The sequence below is a fragment of the Arachis stenosperma genome, chromosome 7 (assembly GCF_014773155.1).
Source record: "Arachis stenosperma cultivar V10309 chromosome 7, arast.V10309.gnm1.PFL2, whole genome shotgun sequence".
In the NCBI taxonomy this organism is placed as follows: Eukaryota; Viridiplantae; Streptophyta; class Magnoliopsida; order Fabales; family Fabaceae; genus Arachis; species Arachis stenosperma.
Genome location: NC_080383.1, coordinates 2,651,239 through 2,675,231, shown reverse-complemented (window position 1 = coordinate 2,675,231; position 23,993 = coordinate 2,651,239). Strand labels below are relative to the sequence as shown.

Sequence of the window (23,993 nt, the reverse complement as noted above, 5' to 3'; positions counted from 1 at the left end):
TTAGTCCCATGTTCCCCTAGCCCCTTTCTCTTTTTCCCTTCCGAATGGAATCAAAGCCCTAGATAGCCTTCATGACCACCACCGCCGTTTTGGTGCCCATCGTATGTGCGTTTAACCCCATTCAGTTTTATGCTTTCCCCGTATTTCTCCGTTACACAGGTGCTCAATTTTTCTTGGTTTTTTTATACTCTGTTCACAAATTCTTCAATGAGTATCACATGTTTTGTGTTCTTATTGAATTTTCTTTTGGTTATTTTTTATTAATTGATGGTAGGCAAATTTGGATTGTGAATGCTCTGCTATATTTTCTGTACTATTTTTGTCATTGTTGATTTATTGTTATTATTATTATTATTATTATTATTATTATTATTATTATTATGGAAGTAGTGATGCGGTTCGATCACCGCCAATACTGCTATCATGTTATGTAGATTAAATTATTAAATTATTAAATTATTATATACATGTACATGTAAATGTACATAGATGTAGAGGTATGTAGCTACTATTACTATATTATTAACGGATAACTACTAAAGATAATAATAATTAATATTTTAATTATTATATTATATATTACATATTATAGATTTAATTATTTTATTGGTCTATATAATTTTGTAAAATTTTTAATTAGGTCTTTATACTTTTTTTTTTAATTATGTTTTTACACCAATTTTTTTTCCCATCTAAGTCTGTCTTGGTAGTCATTGGCTTAAATTTATAGTGATTCAAGTTAAAATAAATTGGTGAGGGACATAAATAAAAAAAATTGTTGACACCCAATTAAAAAAAAATTGGTACAAAGACTCAATTAAAAGAAAACAAAAGTACAGAAAGCTAACATAAAAATTTTACGAAACTATAAAGACCAATAGAATAATTAAACCTATATTATATTATACGATATTACTATATGTATAATTACAATATAAATACTTGACTGTAACTACGGATATTGTATAGATTTAGATTAGCTTAGCTCAATTATATATAATGTACAATATTACAAAAAAAAATACAGTTATAATAATAATTAAAATTCTAATAATTATGTCTATAATTACAAATGAGTTAATTTACTGCAACAACAGAAATTATGTAGCTTTAGATATTAGATATAGATATAGATTTAGATTTACATTAGATTAGTTATATATACTGTATATACAATATATACAATATACATGCTATGTATTTAGTATATTTGTTTATTTGTTTATAGAAATGATGATCAGGTATATATCTTACTGCAACTATTGATTTTATGTTCATAATTTTTTAAATTAATAGTTAATAACACTTTTTATAATGTGGTAAGTCTGAACCATGTCATGTCTCCAATATGTTTTGGGCTATCAGAATGGTGTTCTGAAAATGTAATTGAGGAGATTGTACTGTTGTTCATGGCCTCATGTACTGTGGTGAATGTAGTTACTTTCTACAAGATTGCTACTTTGCGTGTACATGACCAATGACCATGTCACTAGCATGTACAACATCAGGCACCTCCCACCACCACCATGGGCTACGTGTTACTATAAATTCATCACCCATATGAATACTCCAGCATCGCTCCAGTGAGACTTCAAGTAAAAACTCTTTACAGCTCCACATATATTGATTACAAATGGCAAGCACGTACAACAACCTCAAGGATATTGAGGCATCTTCAGACCACTTAATATTGAGGATTAAAGTGAGAGTCGTGAAAATATGGTCATTGTCTCCTGCTGAGCAAAAATACGTGAAGCCAACTTTAGAGTTGGTGGTCATGGATCACATGGTGAGCTAACAACTACAACCTAGCACTTGATTTAACAAACTTTACTGATCAGTTTGTTAGGCATATCATTTTTTTTCATGTACGAGTTTGATACCAATTTAATACCAAGCTTTGTTTTCAGGGCGATCGAATCCAGTGCACTATTAGGAATGCTCAGAGGAGGCTCTTTGAAGATGAGTTATCGGAGGGAAAAATCTATATCGTTTGTAACTTCTCAACTTCCTTGAATGACCAGAAATACAAGGCCGCTAACCATGCATGTAGGATATACTTCAAGAGGGATACTCAACTTCAGATGGTCCATGATCCATCCTTTCCGGAGAATGTGTTTCGTTTTGTTCCTAACGATCTAATACTGAACCACACAAATGCTCAGTCGCATCTTATAGGTATGACGAAAATCATTCCTAACCTTCCAATTAGCTTAATCAAACATAAAACATATATTCATTAATGTCTATTAATTAGTGATTAGCCGTTATATATTATTTTGTTTCAGATGTTATTGGTCTACTTACTGGCAAGGGTGACATAATTGAATTTACTAAGAATGGCAAGAAGTGCAGCTACATTGTTCTCGAGCTCGATGACATGCAGTTAGTGTTATATATTTTCTTAGTAAAATTGTTACTCACATCATTACCCACGCACTAAGTGCATCTCACGTGGAGTTGTTTTATTCATGTGTGTTTTACGTTTCTTCCCGTCGTACTTTTATAACAGGGGAAAAGGCAAGATTAGGTGTACACTTTGGGAGGATTTTGCAACTATGTTGGTCAAGCACATTGAACAGCAGCCAACATCAGAGTACATCATCATTGTACAGTTCGCTAAGTTCAACCTCTTTAAAGGTTTGCAATTATATGGCTCTTATTAGTGTACCACATTTGCACTTCATGTAATTGCTTTCGAAGCTAGACAATGAGCATGCTTTGATTCCGTCATTGTGTAGTTATTTCTATATACCTTAATTGACACAGGTGCAATGGGCATATCAAATACCAATCATAATTCAATTCTCTACATCAATGCGGACTTCCAAGAGGTTAAGGATTTTCGCAAGAGGTAATAAATCTAACCGTGTCGTCTGTATCAAATTGACACTCATACAGTAGAACAGATTAATAAAATTCATGTACAATGTCAAAAATTTAAGCGTCCTCATGGCGGGGGTTCCACGTGCAAACCAACTATCCCAAATTGCTGTGGAGCCAGCGTACTCTATGGAGGATGATCTCATCAATGTCTCCATTTACAAACCCATTTCTGAACTCAAGGCATCCATTGAGGTCTGTGATCAAGTTTTATTGACTGAGCAACGTAATCTCTTTACTTCAAAATATAATCTACTATTTGCTCCTTCAATTTGGTAAAACTTAAATTTATTATAACGGGAAGTATATCTAAAATGGATGAGGTCTTCACTTATTTAAAATAAAATATTAATTCACAAACTTTCATAATTAAGACTTCATTAATTAATTATTTTGTCAATACTGTTTCGACTCAAAATAATATCTAACTGCATCGTATAATTTCATGATTTAAGTTTATGTGATAAGAGTAAAAGTTTCACTGAAAAACTTGCCTGAGAAAGAAAAACAAAACCACAATAACGTAACAAATTTCTCCTGATAAACTACTACGCTATTTATTTTGCGAATCCAACTATGCGATGAGTTTGAATGTTGTTTATTCTTAAGAATGGTAGCTTCGTGACAATTGGAACTGTTATTGCAATTGACCCCAAGAACGGGTGGTGGTACAAAAGTTGTAAACATTGCTTTCATTCACTAAAGGAGGCTGAGGATTCCTACTATTGTGCCAAGTGTGCCACCTATCCAACGACTCACACACCCAGGTATACAAGTCAACCCTTTGTTCAAGCTCTTATTCAGCAACTTCATGCAGTGTCCATGTATCTTTGGTAACGCCTTATCCTTTGTAGGTATAGCATTAATATAAAGGTTGCTGATGATACCGATACGGCTTCATTCCTGCTTTATGACAAGGAAGCGGCCAAATATCTTGGAATCTCTGCCTCTGACCTCAGGCTTGCACAACTAACTAGGGTAATGTTTAAAATATGCATACAGAGTTATGTATATGTAAAGACATGTTATTCCTTTTACAAATATTGTTACACAATTATTTAATTAACCTATAAACCAAAATCAGGGTGGAGTAAATGAGGAATACCCAATAGAGCTCAATTCCTTTAGGGGTAAGAAATTCCTTTTCAAGGTTTCTGTCAAGATGGAAGATCTAAATTCTTTCCAGCCTTGCAAGGTCATTGTGATGAAGATGACTGATGAGATATCGCTTATAACAAAATTTTTAGGAAAGCATGATATATACCAGGTGACTTATTTGATGACTTATTTGATTATGGTAAACCTTTGTGATATTCCTATTTATACGTCTGACTTGGTGCAGCAAAACCTTGCACTGGAACACTCAGAACTGTTGAACATGCAAACTGCTTCCACCGACACGCCAAAGGTAACTATCAAACGCTGAAAATCGTTAAGTTGAGCATTAAGTAGTGATATTTAGTTAAAAATGCAGGGCACGGGTTCTCCTTCTGTTGAGTCGTTGGTGGACAACTCTAACGATGCTTTCTCAACCCCCAAGAGAAACATTATTAGTGGTGGATGCTCTAAGCGACTCATTGATCTTTATCCAGACTCTGCTAATGGATCATCATCGAAGTGTAGAAAGCTCGAAGATGGCATTCCCGGAGTTGATAGAGTCTACCAAGATTAGTCTGGATAGATTCTCAAGCAAAATATATGTTGGACGAATGATCAAGCTCAAGTACCATACTATATTTCCCAGTATCAATGTTGCGTATAATCATGGTTTCGTGTTGTGTCCTTTAGTGAAGTGATGATGTTGGTTTTTTTTTTCCCTATGGCTATGTCATCCAATAACGCATGGTCTAATGCTACCAAACCATGCGAGTCATTGTGTGCATGTAATGCTTATTATGTATGTCGAGCAAAAGCAATATCTATGATATGTGCTTGCTTCTTATGTTTGGTTCCTTTAATCCAATCGTAGTGTGTTTGTTTAATAATTGCATCCTACTATCTAAATTGAAATTAGTATCTAACTTAATACTTATGATAGATAATCTGGATAATGATTCACTGCCTGGAAGATGTGCCCAAGCATTTTCTAATCATTTTCAGATCCATTAATAAAGATGTTACCTTTTTTATCATTTTATAATATACATTCCTTATGCGGTTGTCTTTAGAATTGTATAGTTTATCCCTTTATACCAATTAGCGTAACAGTTAATATAGCATCTATATGAGACAAACTTTATGCGTGTCAACAAATGAACTAGCACTCTAGACAGGAGACCTAAGGACAGGATATGAGCTCTTATATACCCATATATACATTTTTTCGTTTTCAAATTTTTAATTTCTAAATCAATATAAAAGCTATCATTTATTGTTTACTAAGATTACACATATTTACTTTTCTTGCTACTGGCTTCAGGGCATGATGTGTGGCACCTCCTTTATTTGATTTATTTGATTATTTGATTTTTTTGAAATCATTACTTCCCTATATCCCTATTGAATATTTCTTCCCCCATCAGAGCACAGCTGTCCTTTGTGCATGATCTCTCATTCCTATAAGCGGTACTTTATGTACATCTGTTCACACTATTCCAAGATAAAATATGTAAACTGGCTTCATGTACCTGTCTTCTTCTTTGGAAAGTTAATATATATTTACAACTATCCTATTCAAACATCAGACCTGCATTTTTTAAGCCTGGACAGACATTGCTGGTTACTTTGTAAGCGCCAATAAAATAGTCATAAGCTATCACAACACTTCCATACATATTTCTACCTCCACTATTACAAACCATGGAGGAGAGTAGGCTCATTCCTGCGGACTTTGATGAGGATCGTATATTTTATCTTCATGTTGATCCCCAAGCTGTAAGTCTTATTTATTCACCCCTTGAGCCATAAATAGTTTCCAAAATATTCATATATATTTTCTCTTCGTTTTTTGAAAAACAAGATACTTATGATTATGTTAATCTATATTTTCAGGTTACACATGAGTTACCCTCCCTATTTTATAGGAAGTATAGGGAACTTCTTCGAGATAGGATGATTGTAATAGACATGAATGACAATCAAATTGAGCTATCATTGAGCAGAGGGTTTTCTACGGGCTACATACTCCATGGATTTCATAATTTGGTCACATGTTATGGACTCAGCCATGGTGGCTGGATGAAGTTACTGTACGTTGGGGAGGACATATTTGTTGTTATGAAGGTGAAGGACAGCTTCATGATGCAGAGAGATTTCTCATATCCAACTTCTAATGTTTTGCACAAAAACAAACCACCAGCGAATCCCCTTTCTGCCCAACAAATGCCACGAGTTTCGACTCCTTCAGATTTGGTTCGCTCGAACTATGCAGATATGCCAGTTCTAGAAGTTAATTTGCAAAATAGCTTTGTACAACAAACTCTACATAATCCCATTGCCACAATACCTTCCCCTGCTTCTAACGGGAACACCTCCGAGGTGAGAACTGCCTATAAGAAAGATCTTCAGCTCACAGGCTTCCAGGGACAGGATGGTATCCTTAGTGCTTCTCCGCTGTCTAAGACTTTTCTTCAGAAAGACCTGGACCGCTCCGCTGCGAGCGCGTCACATACCATGCCTAACAAATGCAACAAATTTGGCCTGGATCCAACCCAAGTTTCCCCACAGGCATCCCCATACTGCAATGGTACCATCAATCATGTTTGTTCCATTACTAAAGTACAAACTCACGTCCCCAAAAAAGCTGAACCGAACCAATCCACTACACCGTTAACCACTGCTGGCCCCGACTCAAACATTCAAGGACCTCATGTCTATCGTTTCCTCAAGCTTCTCACTTCCAACCAAGTTAACAATAGTTCCGTGGTAATCATCCTAAACTTTTTTACTTTTGTGCATTGCTATACCTCATCCAACAATTTCTAACAAGTTGTTTATTTTTTTTCATTTTCCGTGGTCCTCAATTGCAAGATCATTCCCCTTAGATTTGCTGAGAGTGCATTTCCTAGCAGACACAACCATGTCAAGGTGATTATGGACAATGGCTCTTGCTACCGCATGGGGTTGAGGTGGAGCAAAAAAAAGAAAGCTGGGTTGTATCTTACGCGTGGTTGGAAGCTATTTGCTAAATACAATGGGTTGAAATCCGGTACTGTTTTGCAGTTTTCCGTTTTTACAAATGACGAGACGACGATGCATGTAAAGATCCTTAAGATGTGAAAAATGGTAAGATGTGAAAAATGGTAACATTAGTTTGGGTTTCAACCAGTGAGTAGTCATCTATTTCAGTTAGCTTTAATTTTGTCATTTATATTTAATTCCAGGGCCAATGTTATAGCTAAGCTGTGATTTCAGTACTTTGTTTCATTAGAATGCAAGTTTTTTTTGGTTCATGTTCTTGGTTATGCACCCGTGTTGAATTCCATCTAATCTAATATCTAAGTCATGTTGAACTTTATTTACTTCATTGTTCCAACATAAGTGTCGGCTTTTCCTTAAAGGCTAACTAATTCAATGTTGCTGATCTATGGAATGAATGTTTTGCTGCATAAATAACAACTTTGTATACAAAAAATACCAATCTGGCTCAATCTGTGACAATTCACACCTATTATGGAACAAATATGCAAATGCGTCGACAGTGTTTCGCACTATAAACAGTCTAAATTTTATATTTGCTTCCATATTCGAAGACTGCAACTTAACGTTGTTATGCTTATCATGCGGATGAGAAATAAAAACAGGATCCTTTGTTTGATTCTCCTTATAATAATAATAGTGAATCATTACAATGGATCAACGGCTTAAGTTCTTTTAATTAAATGCTGTGGTCACAATTGCATAAGGAATTATCACATGCCCTTGCAAGGAGTGTTACTTTTCAATATATAATTCCAAAAGTTAATAACTTATAGCCCAAGAGGAAATCCATTCATATGCAGGGTAGTTAACCAATGATTCATATATATTAAAATATACTTCTCTACATACACCGTGTGGGTCCTCCCAATTACTATATGAGATCAAACCCATTGAAAAAATTTGAACCCAAAAGTATAGTACATAATAGATAATCTGCTTAAAATAATTGTGTGGCAAAATGTTAATTAATAATGGCATTGTAGTCTATGAACCTAATCGTAACACAAGATTGATTAAGTGGCTTCGTGGGGCTCTATTCATTCCCATCATAGTTATTCTGATACAATGTATTTACTCAAACCATGAAACCAATGAGAGTATGCAAGCCTTTACTCTATCATAATCCATTATTTTTATTATAATTCAGAACCCGCCGCTTGATACCTCTTAGCAGGTTGTCAACCAGTTGTCACGATTTGTCTTCGACTACACCCATCACCTGCTGTAACATCAGTTTCGTAACCACAGTAACACACTTCATTTACAAAATCAATCCTTTATAAGATCATGTTCAGACGCAGCTTGAACACTGAACCGCTAAATTAGGATTGAGTCATTACCAAGGCCTTAGGGATGGTCATTCTGGCACAAATTCCAAGTTGACTTTTATAGAGTTGCCCATACTTCACAGTTTGAGTAGTGACAACTTATCAACAGAGTAGACTAATGATGATATCTAAAACTATCTATCCCTATTTTGGCCACATGTCCCTATAATGAGTTTTTAAACAACCTAAATTCCCTTATTACTTATTACTTAATTACTTAATTAGCATATAAAATAAGTAGAAAGAACTTTTCCAGATTACCTAAGTTGAAATATCTCTCATCATCTGTAAATCACTTATAAAAAGTATAATAACTACATACATACGTAAGGATAACTAAATATACATTGCACTCAATACACCTTTTTCTCATTCCTGTTGCATTCTATATTACGGTGGGGTCTCTCTATTAATTCACAGAGATGCTATTCAGTATGAAGCAAGGTATTTTTACTCCTTCTATATACTACTTTAACTCTCCCAAAACACATGTATGAAAGTACCTCATTTACTTCTCTAGGTTCGATTCATTACTGAAGAAAGTTCTTTTTAGTTCTTACAATGAGCAACGATCACAAAGCCTCTGACATTGATGAAGAATGTCGTGTCTTTTACCTCACAGTTGATCCTTTTGCGGTATGAAATGCATCTATTATTGTTGAAATTTTTTTATGTCTCCAATGCATCTATTATTTTTTAAAACTTGCCTGAGACTTAGCTGCTGACACTAATGCCATACATCGTGCCATTCTTTTCCATTTTTTATTAATCAATCTTCATCTATGTTCATTTGCCGTAGAAAATGCATTCTATCCCTAGCCTATTCTATAGAAAATACAACCATTTCTTGGACGACAAGCTGCGAGTTGTAGACACCAATCGGAACGAAATTACCCTCAGGATAGCTAAGGGATACAACACTGCCTATATTATGGAAGGCTTAAACTTCTTGGTCTAACTTTATGGCCTCAAACAAGGGGGAACCATCAAGCTCCGCTACCTTTTCAGGGACATCTTTTATGTTATTAAGGTTAGGGATGATAAGATGGCAAGCCTCCCAATTCTGTACCACTATATGAAGGGTCGTTTAGATGACAATTTCTCACATAAGGGCAAACAGGTTATTCAAACTGACCCTTTATTTGATGAGATTGAGCGATTCCACTATGGATCGTACAAAGTAAACAAGAAGAAGAAGAAGAACTCTGCTAAAGTCACCAACAGGCAGACGAACAACAAGGACCGTTACGGTGAGCATGCAGTGCCTGTTAAAGGAAAAACTTTCTTTAAAAGGACAAGCAATACTAAAGCTCATGATGTTGCTTTAGAGATTCCAAAATACAAGCTAATTGCAAAGCATTTAGATATTGATCTGAATGTTGTCCCACCCGTTGATGAAGAGGACGTCAATATGCAGGAACCAAGTATGGGAAATAACAACCATCTCGATCACCACATTGACAAACCCACTGATCTGAGCAGAGCTCTCACAACCGTGCCCGCTAAATTTCATGAATTCATGCCATCTGATCCAGTTGGACAGTTAGTGGATTGCCATGGATGTCCTTTTGATTTTCCTGGCTTCAATACTGGACCATTCGGCTTATACTTTCCAAACAACTTCAGCATCAACGCACCTTATTATTCTTTTGTACGCGAGTTAACCAAGCAGGACATACAGTGCTCCTACCTGGTAATTACATTATACACAGATTAAATATATAAAATCACTCAAGTTCTAGATGATTATATTATTTGACATAGCTATGCTAACATTTGGCTTTTTGTTTGTGCAGAATGTTCCTACTAATTTTGCAATGCATGCCTTTCCATCTAGATTTTATCATGTTTGTTTACTCCAGCACGGCGGGTTTCAATACCACATGGGACTCCGCTGGAAGATGACACCTGTGTTCATCCAAGTGGATCTTAATACAGGGTGGAGAGGTTTCGTAAGGAATAACTTATTAAGGATTGGCAGTGTTCTGAGATTTACTGCATGTCCCTTGAATGAATCTTTCATGTATGTTGAAATCTGGAAATGTTGATGCAGTAGGTACCACATTAGTTTTGGTTAGTTATTACCCCTTTTGGTCTTATACCTATATCACCTATGATTTCCTTTTGGGTTGAGTCACTCTTTGAACCATTATTGATAGATGTTCTCATATAGTTGGACCGGCACACTATCAACAGTCAACAATTAGGTGAAATGAGAACTATGAAGTGGTTCATGTAGTTACTTTTCATGATCATGTTCTGGCTCCATGTGATGTAGTTATTATGTATCAAGTTTATGTGCCTTTCAATGTAAAGGAACAAGCAATATTTTTAGCTTGAAAACGCTAATTGCATCAATCGTTTCTGTTTCTAATATTTGTTCTTTGTATTTACTTCTCTTGATGATGCATTACATCATTTATCATGATACAAAAAAGACAAGCACATGCATTGCATATGATGTATATAATATAAATTCAATAGATGACACTACATGTGCTAAGTGCACATTAACTCATAACAAGATCATAGCATTTATCATTTACGATTCAAGCGAGCATTGGTTTTTACATTATTTTTAAATTTTTAAATAATAATAATAATAATAATAATAATACTAATAATAATAATAAGTAAATGTAAAGATTCTAATTTTAATAGGCTATAAAATTCATTAAACCCTTTTAAATGTAATTTGAATAATCTGATTATCAATTTATGATTTGTTAGAATTCAGATGTTACCATTTTTTTTCCATAGAATTCAATCCAAAAATGTAATTTTGTCTTTAACAAATTTTTGTACTTTTATTGTAGCATTAAGAATTGTAATAAATTCAATAAATGACATTACATGTGTTAAAGTGCACATTAACTCATGACAAGTTCCTACCATTTGTCATTTATAATTCACGCGAGTATTGCTTTTTAAATTTTTTATAAATTATTATGAATAATAATAATAATTAGAATAATAAGAATAATAACAATAATTACAATAAATAAAAAAAATGCTCCAGCTTTAAGTGATAATAAGTATATGAAATAGAAAATTTAAACTATAGACATATTAAACTGGAAAGATTGTAATTTAAATAACCTATAGAATTAATTAAAAACATTTAAATGTCATTTCAATTTTTTTAATAAAGTACTTATCAATTTAAGGTTTATTATAATCCAAATACTACAATTTTTTTTTCTTTCTTTGTTAGAATTCAACCCAAGAATGTAATTTTGTGTTCATCAAATTTTCGTTCCTTTTTTTTTTAAGCAATAAGAATTGTAATCATATTATAGAATCACATGATAGGTCAACATACTCATTTTTAATATGAGCCTGCCACAGGCATAAGCCCAATAACAAAGACCGTGACCCATAAAAAGGGATTAAAAACCATGCTACAATTATAGATTTTTTGATCAATATAAGGAAATTGATAACATAGATATCTCAACATATGTCTGCATATATGAATATAAATATAAAGAAAAGCCTATATGAGTCACGCTATACATAATCATACACACACACACACACACACACACACATATATATATATATATATATATATATATATATATATATATATATATATATATATATTCAACATGTAGCATTGTACATGGATTTTCAAAATAGCATAGAAATAGAAATATAGAAGATGATAAGATGATCAACCCATGCAAATTGACCTTCTGTTAAGTTACAGTATCAACTTTACATGATGCACTCTAGATTTCCACCTAGATTTCTTACTCATTTAACTCCTTCTTAATCTGTGCCATTCTTTATTTATTCCAAGCATGTGGCTTCACATCGACCTTGCTATTCTTCCACACATTTAATTTTGGTTTGCTTGAAACTATATGTACTAAACATTGTCGTCGTTCAAACCTTGAGTCTTTTATTCAAAGATTTACATATATTTCGTGCTTTAGTGTACGATGGATTATAATGAAAATATGCTGAGTCCCAAATTAGCCAGGTTAAGGAGGAGCTTAATATTGCACGACCAGAGAAGACAAAGACAACAACATTCACTTGAACAAGATTCAACGACGGGTTTGTATCTTGCTTCTCTATAGTTAGGCTAAATTGATTCCTGAACTATGTTTATTAAGGTTCTCATTTTTATTGTTTCCAACGTGTGATTTAAATGTTTTAGGTTCAAGCAGGACACCAATACTTCCCCTTAAGAGAAACTCAGCCGTGCTTATGCGCGAATCGTCTTCATCACGGCAATCGGACACGTCAATCGATCTATCCTCATTAACAAATTTGGTTGATCATTCTCAACTGCATGGGACTAGAAATGACATTACTGCATCCATAGAAAAAAACTACCCCACCTTTTCCCACCCGAGGCGTACTCCTCTTGCAGACATATCTAACGGTATTACGCACTTTCGTAGCCTGTTTAATTGGTTCAACGAGCAAATTTGGTCCATCAAGTGTTCTGTGAGAATAAAATTCTGACCATTTACTTTGCAGTTCACCAAAGTAGCCACCAAGCTTATGATTCCAGCGTTGGAACGATTCAGGAAATATATCCCGATCGCTCAAACGGTTGTATGGAAAATCTTCCCAAGAGCTATAATACCAACAATAGACCACCCATTGAAGTTGACATTGGGACTAATAACTGGATCCAATGGTGGGCACAATGACTCAGTTTTCTTTATTATCTGAGGTATATGCATTACTTATAGGTTATTTGAAATTCGTTATGGCACTAATGAAACATTTCTATTGCATTCCCGTTTCTATATTTGCATCAGCGCAAGTCAAAATGCAACCAACCATGTAAGGAGGCATGTATGTGAAAAATCTAATGCAAAGCATACCTACAAGCGCTCCACCAAACTCCATCATCATATTCACGGTTACCCTTTTCGCAACGTGCTCTTTCCTTTAGAATTTTCTACCATAGGGATCATGTACCAAACAGCGGATGGATCATAATAATTAAGTATTAAACTTGCAGGGAATGTTCAAACTGTATCACTATCACAGAAGACACACCTTCCTTATGTAGTCCCTGAGGCATCAGCTATAATAGATTGTACCCAAAATACTAATTATTTAATGACAGAGGATCAAGGTAGGACCTCTAACTGATAAGTCCTTTAAATTGTATTTTACCTTTATATTCCGTCAACAAAAGGTTAGCATGGTGGCCACAAGATACCCTTACTAAGCTAAATGAATAAATAATTATAGATATTTTAGTTTCAAATTATAAATATTTTTGTGGTTCCTATAATATAAATATATCAATGTTCAACAAAATGTATTTTCATATATTTTGTCCCATTGAAAATTTTTTTCAACAGATCGAGACCATCAACAGTTGGTGCACAATGTGGCAGCTTTTCACGAGGAAGGTTTGACGATATAGTTACTATTCATGCAGATATTATTAGCGTACAATTCACTTATATTGAAACATGATACTCAGATGTGGAATTCATCATCATGTGACATGCCATTTCAAATTTCAGATGCTTGGGATGCAGGTGATCCAGTGCACCGTTGTTTGTACTGCAATGCATCAATGTGGGAAGACGAGAAACTATCAAAAAGTAGGAGAAATACTATACCGAAATTTGGACTATGTTGCATGGATGGTAAAGTAGAACTTCCAATACTAAAAATGGTACCACAAACACTGCAGGACCTACATAGTATGAATAACGACAGAGCAAGGTACTTCCAAAAAAATATAAGAAAATTTAACTCGATGTTTTCATTTACATCAATGGCTGGAAAAGTCAATCATGCTATCAATAACGGGTCAGCACCACCAACTTTTTCTTTGAGTGGTCAAAACTACCATTCCATTGGAAGCTTAATTCCTTCTGACAATAATAGGCCAAGGTTTGCTCAACTGTATATATATGACACTGAGAATGAAGTGCAAAATCGGGTAACAGCCGTGAGGTAATTCCTATTTATTGTTGTAAATCTAGATCTAAAATAATTTATTATCCACACAACTTAAAATGCACTGTAATTGTTCATCTTTGAGTCTAACACATTGTACAACATCTTTGTTCTAATTTCAGCTCTATGGAAGCATCAAATATTGTTGACTATCAGATTGTGACTGATCTTAAAGAGATGTTAGATGTGCACAATCCTCTTGCAAAGACCTTTCGGTTTGCCAGAGATAGATTTGCAGAGGGTTCAAACCCAAAAATCAAATTGAAGCTAATCAGAAAGCGGGATAAGGATGGAAGAGTATATAACTTACCAACTGTGTCTGAGGTTGCAATTTTAGTTGTAGGGGACATTGACGACTCAATTCTTGAGAGGGATATTATAGTACAATTCATGTCAAACAAGTTGCAAAGGATTGATGTTCTACATCCGTTGTACTTGGCTCTTCAATATCCTTTATTATTCCCTTACGGAGAAGATGGTTTTAGGGTTGGCATCCAAACATCCGTTCGTTATGGACTTGATGCTAATAAGAAACGGAAGACTATCAGCATGAGGGAGTTTTTTTCATACCGAATACAAATGCGATGCAATGAATCACCAATACTTTTACAATCAAGGAGATTATTTCAGCAATTTTCAGTTGATGCATATACTATGATCGAGGCAGAACGACTTAGCTTTATTAGGCACAATCAACCAATGCTAAGGGTTGACAAGTATAATGCACTACATGAGTCTTTGGTTCGGGGAGAGGCGAATGCTGTGTCAACTGGGCAGAGGATAATCCTTCCTAGCAGCTTCACTGGAGGACCTAGATACATGTTTAATAACTGTAAAGATGCCTTTGCAATTTGCAAGTATGCGGGTTACCCAAGTTACTTTATCACCATTACATGCAACCCTGAGTGGGATGAGATTAAGCGTCTTTTGAAAGATACCGGATTCAAAGCAGAAGATCGGCCTGACATAGTTTCAAGGATTTTTAATATCAAGCTGAGTCAATTGATTGCAGACTTCAAGCAAGGAAAGTTCTTTGGCAAAATATCTGGCTGTAAGTATAGATAATGTTATGTTTGGTTACATGTCGCCTCATTTTTTTAATTAGTCGCGTTATTTGCAGACGTGTGCACAGTTGAATTCCAGAAGCGTGGTTTACCGCACGCTCATATACTGTTGTTCATGAATCCTCTATTTAAACCAAAAACACCTGACGATATAGACAAGCATATATCAGCAGAGATCCCTGACAAGCATAGCAGGCCTAAGCTATATGCAGCCGTTGAGAAGTTCATGGTCCATGGTCCATGTGGCAGGCATAACAATTCCAGCCCATGCATGTCCAACGGTCGTTGCTCTAAGTTTTTTCCAAAACAATTTAGATCAAGGACTGTAATTGATGAGGCAGGATTTCCCAAGTATAGAAGAAGAGACAATGGCAGAACAATCATGAAGAAAAACATAGTTCTCGATAACTCATACATAGTCCCGTACAACCGATCGTTGTTGCTAAAGTACTGTTGCCACATCAACGTTGAGCATACATGTCAAACATCGGCAATAAAATATCTTTTTAAGTATGTTCACAAAGGAAATGATCGTGTCACTGCTTCTTTCTATCAGAGCAACGAAGAAGGGCAACTTGAAAAGGTTATTGATGAGATCAGGAATTATTACGATTGCAGGTACATATCAGCCTGCGAAGCTGTTTGGAGAATATTTGGATACGACATACAACAAAAAGAACCTTCAGTCATTAGATTACCTTTTCACTTGCCGGACGAACATCCGGTGGTTTTTAGAGACTATGAAAACATAGTTGACGTCATTGACAGGGTTGATGGCAGGCCTACAAAGATGCTAGCATGGATGCTTGCAAATAGGTTGTTTCCGTTTGGTCGTACTCTTACATATAGCCAGTTTCCAAATAAGTTCGTTTGGAAGGAAGACATTTCTTTGTGGATGCCAAGGAAACAAGGATTCTCAATCGGCAGACTTACTCATGTTCCACGAGGAAGTGGTGAAGATTATTACTTAAGACTTTTGCTCAACATTCAAAAGGGGTGTGTAAGTTTAGTTGACATACGTACAGTTGCAGGAGTTGTGTACAGCACATTCAAGGAAGCATGTTACGCATTGGGCCTTCTGCAAGATGACAAAGAATTTGTTGATGCCATCTTAGAAGCAGGTAATTGGGCTTCTGCAAACTACATCCGTGACCTTTTCGTGGTGCTCTTATTGTCAAACAATATGGGCAGGCCTGAAAATGTGTGGCAACAATGTTACAATGTTTTGTCTGAAGACATTCTTTATTTTCAGAGAAAATCCATACAGTCTATAGGTAAGTTGAATTGTTACATCTTTGTTCGTGGTGCTAATTTATATTAAATTCAAGTAATTTATGTCTAATTAATATGTGCGTCGTTGTGTATCCTTGATAGAACTGCAACTATCCGAAGATCAGATAATGAATCTGACACTTTCAAAGATAGAGGAAAAACTACAGGCTAATGGCAGATCACTCAGAGAGTTTGATGGGATGCCTTTTCCAAGCTTTGGCACTATTGAAGGGTTAGATGATCGGTTAATCATGGATGAATTAAACTTTGACGTCGATGGTCTGCGCAATCAGTTGGATACGAACTTAACAAACATGAACGTAGATCAAAGGAAAGCATTCGATGTGATTATCAATGCAGTAAATGAAAATCAAGGTGGCTTTTTTTTCGTCTATGGGTATGGTGGAACCGGTAAGACATTTCTCTACAACACTCTCTCAGCAGCTATAAGGAGCAAAGGGGAAATTGTTCTGAATGTGGCATCTAGCGGTATTGCTTCTTTGTTGCTTCCAAATGGACGCACTGCACATTCAAGGTTTAAGATACCCTTGGACTTGAACGAGGACTCGATTTGTTGCATTAAGCAAGGCACCTCATTGTCTAAGCTGGTTTGCAGAGCAAAACTTATTATATGGGATGAGGCACCAATGTTGAATAAACTGTGCTATGAAGCTCTCGACAGATGCCTAAGGGACATTGTTAGGTTTGAGCCTTACTATAATTCAGAACTACCATTTGGAGGAAAGGTTGTGGTTTTAGGTGGTGACTTCAGGCAAATTCTACCTGTAATTCCAATGGGATCTCGCCAAGATATTGTCCAAGCTACCATAAACTCATCTTACCTATGGGAACACTGTAACGTATTAAGGCTAACAATTAACATGCGTTTAACTGTTAGGGCAACTTATACGTCACTCAGTGATGTTTCTCAGTTTGCTTCATGGTTGCTAGACATAGGTGATGGTATTGCTGGAGATTCCACTGATGGTGAGTCTATTGTGGTAATTCCGGATGAAATTATAATTCAAGATTTTGACCAATTGGTTGACTTTGTTTATCCCGACCTGTTGGTTAATATCAACAACACATCATTCTTCAAAGATCGTTCAATTTTGGCCCCAACGCTAGAAGTTGTCAACGATGTAAACTCATTTATAATGCAACGTGTGGATGCCAATGCGAAAACTTATTTAAGCTCAGATACTTTGTGTCTCGAAGAAGGAAACATGGAATCTGAATTGGATACGCTTACACCAGATGTCCTTAATGCAATTAATTGCTCTGGTTTGCCGCCCCATGAGTTGACTCTGAAAGTGGGTCTTCCGGTCATGCTACTACGTAACATTGACCAGTCAAACGGATTATGTAATGGAACAAGATTACAGGTAAGGAGATTAGGTAACCATGTAATTGAATGCATTACGCTAACAGGAGGCAAAATGGGCCAAGTCGTCCTGATACCGCGGATGAATATGATTCCCAATAACCAGTCTTTGCCATTTAGATTCCAACGGAGACAGTTCCCGATCATTGTTTCATTCGCTATGACCATTAACAAATCTCAAGGACAGACCTTAAGCACAGTTGGATTGTATTTACCAAGACCGGTATTTACGCACGGTCAACTATACGTTGCATTATCGAGAGTAACGTCAAAGAGTGGCTTGCGAGTGCTAATTCAGAATACTAGATCATCGTCGACAAACTCGACAATAAATGTTGTGTATAGAGAAGTATTCCAAAATATTACATGATGATGTCAATGCAATATATATTCTCTTTAGCATTTTCCAAATTTATTAACCAGTGATGTATTCTAAGTATTTTGAGCTCAAATTAACAACGTTGTGTTTGTATTTCTATATCATATGCAACGTAATTTCATTTTTTGGTGGCATACCCGTGCATGGCACGGGGGAATTCACTAGTTTATCCTATTTGACACTTATTTAATTATAATTTTGTCTGATTTTTTTGTCTTTCTATTTGAAGAAACAAGACACAACTATATATGTATCAACCATTATATACTTTTGCTCATTTACGTTTTATAAACAATGAAAGATAATTTGAAAAATCACATAAATACAAGTCAAACACATTTTAAGGTGTATTTACAATAAAAGTGCGTCCCACTTTAATTATGAAGATACATGAGAGTTATTTTCAGTATATTTTTACCAACTATTATAGTATACTATTGGTTTCAAGGATATATAACATGATAGACTTGTGTTTTTTTATTTTTTCCCCTCTTGATGCCTATATAAAATCTCTCTGTTTTTTAAAATGTTTTCCTTCCATAATGAAAATTGTTTTCTTTTGTGTGTATTGATAGAAATAGATTTTGAATCGGTAAAGGCCCAAAATGATCATACTCGAATTGGGCTTGGCCCATAAAGGTTAGGGCACTACTAGGACAAAAAGGAAAATTGATCCCCTGATCATTCTTTACTTCATTTACCTTTTCCCTTCTCACAAAATAAAACACACCAAAATTAATTGAAAGGATTCATTCATTCATCATCGCATTCGCAATCCCAAACTCAAAATTCGAATCCAATTCAATCTCCATTATTCTGAGTTCATCATTAAACCCAATCGTACGGTGTAGAATCGATGGATCTGGAAGTAGTTGGCCGCCACGCCATGTTCTTCGACGACGACGCCATGGCGGCGTTTGCCAACTCGCCGGAGGCTCTGGTTGACTGGAACTCTCTCTCCATCGATCGCTACGACGTCCGCCACCTCCTCTCCGGTCCTCTTCCGCCGCGCCCCAAGCGCCGCCCTCCTCCGCCGTCTCTCGAAGCTGACCTCGATTACGAACGCTACCTCGATCTCCCTTCGTCTTCCTCCGAAGATCAAGATCAAGCGCCAGGTATATACATACACACATATAATAATGCCTCTGTTTGATTTATTTATTTAAGTTTTTTCTCTCTTAATTTCATGATTCAGTTCTGTTTATTAATGATGATTTTATTCTCTGAGCTGAAATTGCTTGAATGGGATGTGCCACCTATGAGTTTCTGATCTTATATGTTTTTTTCCCTCTTCATTTTAAAACCGTGATTTTCGTGTTGGTGTTTGGAGAGAAACTGGAATTTTCTTTTTGTGCGAGTTGAATATAAAATATAGTGGAAGGTTTTAATGAATCGTGAATAGTTTTCTGTTATTACACTCCGACATAAACTTGAAGCTAATAAGGTTAACGAAGTTTGTTCAATTTGTTCTTATGTTTTGGACAGATTGATATATTTGGGTTTCTCATACATGCATGACATTTAGTTCACGCAAATAGGGGATGGTGGGTTGTTGTTTTGTGCAACTTCCACCTTTAGGCTTTGTACAGTGTTTCTTGTTTGTGCAACAACAGTCTCCATATTTGCAGGATGGAATGTTATTTGCTACGGTTCCTGTGTCCGAATACAAGTAAGGATGTTTTCACCTGGCTTCCATTTACCCTCAGCTTCTTCGGTGTTAGTGCCGTTACTCTTGGAGGTGGATGACTTTGTTGTAATTGAGAATCATATTAGTTCTGATTATGGATTTCATCTTTCTTTATTTGTTCAGATGCTGATTTAGAAGCTGGGAATTCAGCTGGCTTTCATGCTGTTGCATTTTCATATGAGAATCCCAACGAGTCCGCTGTGATAAAGGACGATGACACTGAGACTGGTTTTCATCCTCAATTCCCAGTGCCAGAGAACTTGCTCAATAACCTGGTGAGTGACCTTCGTCATAAAAATTTTCTTCATGTGATTTTCAAATGTTTAACATTTAATTGACCTTTCTTGTTTCTTTTTTTTAACCAATGTGATTAGGTGATAACTGTCTAGGGTACATATGTTATTCTAAGGCTTACAATGTCTAAGTTTCAGATGCTCGGAGCATAAATGGAGTTCTTTTGACTCAAGGTAGCCATTCACAGGCACCTTGATTCCTTTTGATGTCATGACAAGGGGTCGTGCAGGTGGGATTAGGATGATATAAATACGTTGGTTCTTTACCTGTTGAGAGCAATGGGATGAAAACATTTCTACATAAAGTTGTGTTTCTTGATCTTTATGATTATCCAAGTATATGTGAGGTTATCTTGTGTCTGTTTACTCAGATCTTTATAAATATTCCTGCTTGGCATGACCCTTTTAAATCCAGAGTTATACTAATCTGTAATTAAAATTTATTGATGAATATTCTTTTTTTCTCTTCTTTTTTCCCCCAGCCTCCAAATGAGAAGGTCCATCAGATTATTTCAAGGACTGCAATGTTTGTCAGCAAACATGGAAGCCAGTCAGAGATTGTTCTTCGAGTGAAACAAGGAGATAATCCTACATTTGGGTTCCTCATGCCTGATCATCGTCTTCATTCATACTTTAGGTATCTTGTTGATCATCAAGAACTTCTGACAATTGACAATAATGGAAATTCATCTATGGACAAGAATAGAAGTCAGGGTCTTGATCAAACAGGTGGTGCATTATCCTTGCTTGGATCTGTATATGGATCTGGAGAGGATGAGGAGGGTACAAACGAGAATACTCAGGAAGTAGAGAGAAAGGTGTGTGAGGATTCTGTTGGTGCTGCTAATAATGCTTCCATGGAAACAGAGCAAGCAGAATCTTCTTCAGATGCAGCAAAGAAGGATGGAAGCATCTCTAAAAATCCAGTATCCTCTTTGAAAGAAAAAGTTCCCGTCATAAAGCGCAATCATTCTATCAGCAATGTCAAGGCAGTAGCTGCATCTAAGGAAAAGACAAGTGATGCCTCAGATTCAGTGACTAATGCAGCGGACAAGTCACATACTCCTGTTCCTAATACAACTAAGATTAGTCTCCCTATCGTGGAACCACCATCTGACTTAAAGAGAGCTATTGAGAAGATAGCTGAGTTCATCGTAAATAATGGCAAACAGTTTGAGGCCGTTCTTGCTGAACAGGACCGTGCTCATGGAAGGTTCCCATTCCTTGTGCCGTCAAATCGATATCATACATACTATTTGAAAGTTCTTCAAACTACTGAAGAGGTGTGTTTCTCAGATCCATTAGTTTTTCCTCTAATTTATCTGTTTTATGTTAAAAGCCCTCCTGCATCCTACTGAAATAAAAATAAAAAAAATAAGAACAAAAGATCATCAGCATTGCCCTAACATTGGTTATTCTGATTATTCTTTTTATACTATATAAATATATGCCTTTTACTTGGACTTATTTGCATGTTTATGACATGAATGAGCAAGGCTCATCTAATGACATGGCATGTCATTGTGATACGAATCTCCGAGACAGTCATGGTTTCTTTTCTGTTTGTAATTTGTGAGTTTCCGTTGGGCACTAAATTCAAAATTTTTCAGTAATGGGTTTCAGAAGAAACTCAGGCAGTGAGTACATTCCTTTAATTTTTTTGGATGCTTCCATTTAGTTTATTTTATTATGTTTTTAATTTGAATTTTGACCTTCAACTTACTGGGCTTTCTAATTGTTTGCAGTCTAAGTTATCAGGCAAGGTCTCCCAAAAGCAGAATTCAGCAGGTCGTGCAGGTGAAAGAAACACTGTACGCGAAGAAAGTGATAAACATTCATGTGGATCCCTGGGTTCTGATCTACCATGTGATAAGGACCGGAAGGAGAAGTTCAAGATGATTGTTGGCAGCAAGTCAAAGAAGGATGATCAAGATCAGATTCCTCAAGACAATCAGTCTCAAAATGTAGTAAGCGTGAATGCAACAGCAGCAGCAGCTATTCTTCAGGCTGCCACTAGGGGTATTAAAAAACCAAATTTAGAACTCTTCAGCAAGACATCAAGCGGTAATGGCCAAGGTCTTGGAAGTGATGGTGGCCATTTGTCCAGCACTGGGAGCTTGTATTCATCTCAACTCCAGCGATTGGTTGAAAGTTCAAATCTGAAGGTAGACATAAGTGGTTCTGCCCGGGCTATTGCTGAAACAGTAGCTATTGCAGCAGCGCGGGAGGCGGACTCCTCTGAAGCACATATGACCAAAGAGGAGAAGCTGAAGGCTGATAGATTGAAACGAGCAAAAATGTTTGCAGCCATGTTAAAAAATGGAGTTGCTCCAGTTAAAAGTGAGACCACTCGGGGGTTATCAGTTGATCCCCCAGGCTCTGGACTTTCAGGTTCTGATGCTGAGGCTGGGAGTCTTGTGGGTAAAGAAAGGGAAGGAAGTTCTGTTCCATTTGATGTTGATAATTCAGATAGAAGTCAAAAGTCTGAGGAGAAGCATTCTGTTGATAATTCTGATACAAGTCACAAGTCCAAGGAAAAACTCGCCGTTGATAATAACGAGCAGCAGAAATCCAAACGGAAGTACCGGTCAAGATCTGGAAAACAGGAAGTGGAGGAGGAGGAGGAGGAGGAGGAAGAAAACACAGAAGACAAAAGGGATCACAAACAATCGAGAAAAAAGCATCGATCTCATCGATCTTCACACAGCAGCCACGACAGGCACAAGCACAAGCACAAGAGAAAACATTCCTCCTCCAAAGACAGGTATTCCCACAAAAGGCATAAGGATGACAGCTCCTCCGACGAAGAGGATCACCACTCGAGGCATCATAAAAAAGATAGCTCTGATGATGATAAGTATCGTTCGTCCCGGCAACGGCATAAAGAGAATAACACATCAGACAACGAACATAGACGTACCCGGCATCGGAATAAGCATTACAGTTCATCAGACGATGATGAACAAAGTCATAGAAGCAGAAATGTAAAGCACAGGAGCAGATATCATGCAGAAAAGGAAAGGGACCTTGAGGAAGGGGAGATAGTAGCGAAATCAGACAAGTCAAAAGCCAAAGAGGTTGGAAGTGATAGCAGGGAGGCTTCTGTTGCAAGGGTACCATCCCAATCTCCAGAAACAACTGAGGTCTCTGATGAGCTTAGAGCCAAAATAAGAGCCATGTTGATGGCCAACTTGTAAAATTCGCCTCCTAACGATTTATATTGTATCATATTATTCGTACTTAACAATCAGTCCATCATATTTGTGTTGTTTCATGCTGAAATCATTCGGTTATTACTTTTTAATCATTCCGTTGTTAGTAGTAACTTGTGGATTATTGAACAACAAAATTGCGCTTAGGGTAATTGTTTTACTTCACACATTTCCATGGCTCGTTGTTCATTTAATAGAATCGTGACAATTGTGAACCCTAAAAAACGTCCAATCTAATATGTAAATAAGGAATTCTTGGTTGAGCAGATTTATGTGAAGATACCATCACATTCTTCGTTGAACATCAAATAATTAATGGGATCATATATGATCTGCAAAGCCAACTAAAAACTAAGCCAATAAATTCAAGTATTGTTTGTAGTCCATGATGTATGCATACTGTTT

The 23,993-nt window shown here is 36.2% G+C and overlaps 3 protein-coding genes across 16 annotated transcripts; all 3 read left to right on the top strand.

Annotated features, from left to right (window-relative positions):
• The first annotated feature begins 1,633 nt into the window (after window positions 1-1,633).
• Window positions 1,634-4,555, top strand: LOC130941199 (uncharacterized). The gene is made up of 11 exons (XM_057869616.1): window positions 1,634-1,789; window positions 1,911-2,178; window positions 2,289-2,385; window positions 2,513-2,640; window positions 2,770-2,854; window positions 2,946-3,078; window positions 3,493-3,650; window positions 3,738-3,861; window positions 3,968-4,150; window positions 4,226-4,291; window positions 4,358-4,555. Exons 1-11 carry the CDS (start codon window positions 1,634-1,636, stop codon window positions 4,553-4,555), a joined length of 1,596 nt encoding a protein of 531 aa, XP_057725599.1.
• Window positions 4,556-14,112: 9,557 nt separating this feature from the next.
• On the top strand, window positions 14,113-18,387 carry LOC130941198 (uncharacterized). The gene is made up of 4 exons (XM_057869614.1): window positions 14,113-14,294; window positions 14,420-15,348; window positions 15,403-16,635; window positions 16,736-18,387. The coding sequence occupies exons 1-4, from the start codon at window positions 14,113-14,115 to the stop codon at window positions 18,385-18,387; spliced, it is 3,996 nt and encodes a 1,331-aa protein (XP_057725597.1).
• Window positions 18,388-19,103: 716 nt separating this feature from the next.
• LOC130939188 (uncharacterized) lies at window positions 19,104-23,658 on the top strand. Of its 14 annotated transcripts, none has more exons than XM_057867297.1 (5): window positions 19,287-19,511; window positions 19,882-20,065; window positions 20,207-20,358; window positions 20,859-21,659; window positions 22,122-23,658. In XM_057867297.1, exons 2-5 carry the CDS (start codon window positions 20,026-20,028, stop codon window positions 23,571-23,573), a joined length of 2,445 nt encoding a protein of 814 aa, XP_057723280.1. In that variant the 5' UTR covers window positions 19,287-19,511; window positions 19,882-20,025; the 3' UTR covers window positions 23,574-23,658. The 14 variants fall into 14 exon arrangements, with proteins under 14 accessions (XP_057723278.1, XP_057723280.1, XP_057723281.1 ...); XM_057867298.1 differs by having other exon boundaries at window positions 19,290-19,511; window positions 20,025-20,065; XM_057867303.1 differs by having other exon boundaries at window positions 19,346-19,511; window positions 20,025-20,112; window positions 20,207-20,723.
• The last annotated feature ends 335 nt before the right edge of the window (window positions 23,659-23,993 follow it).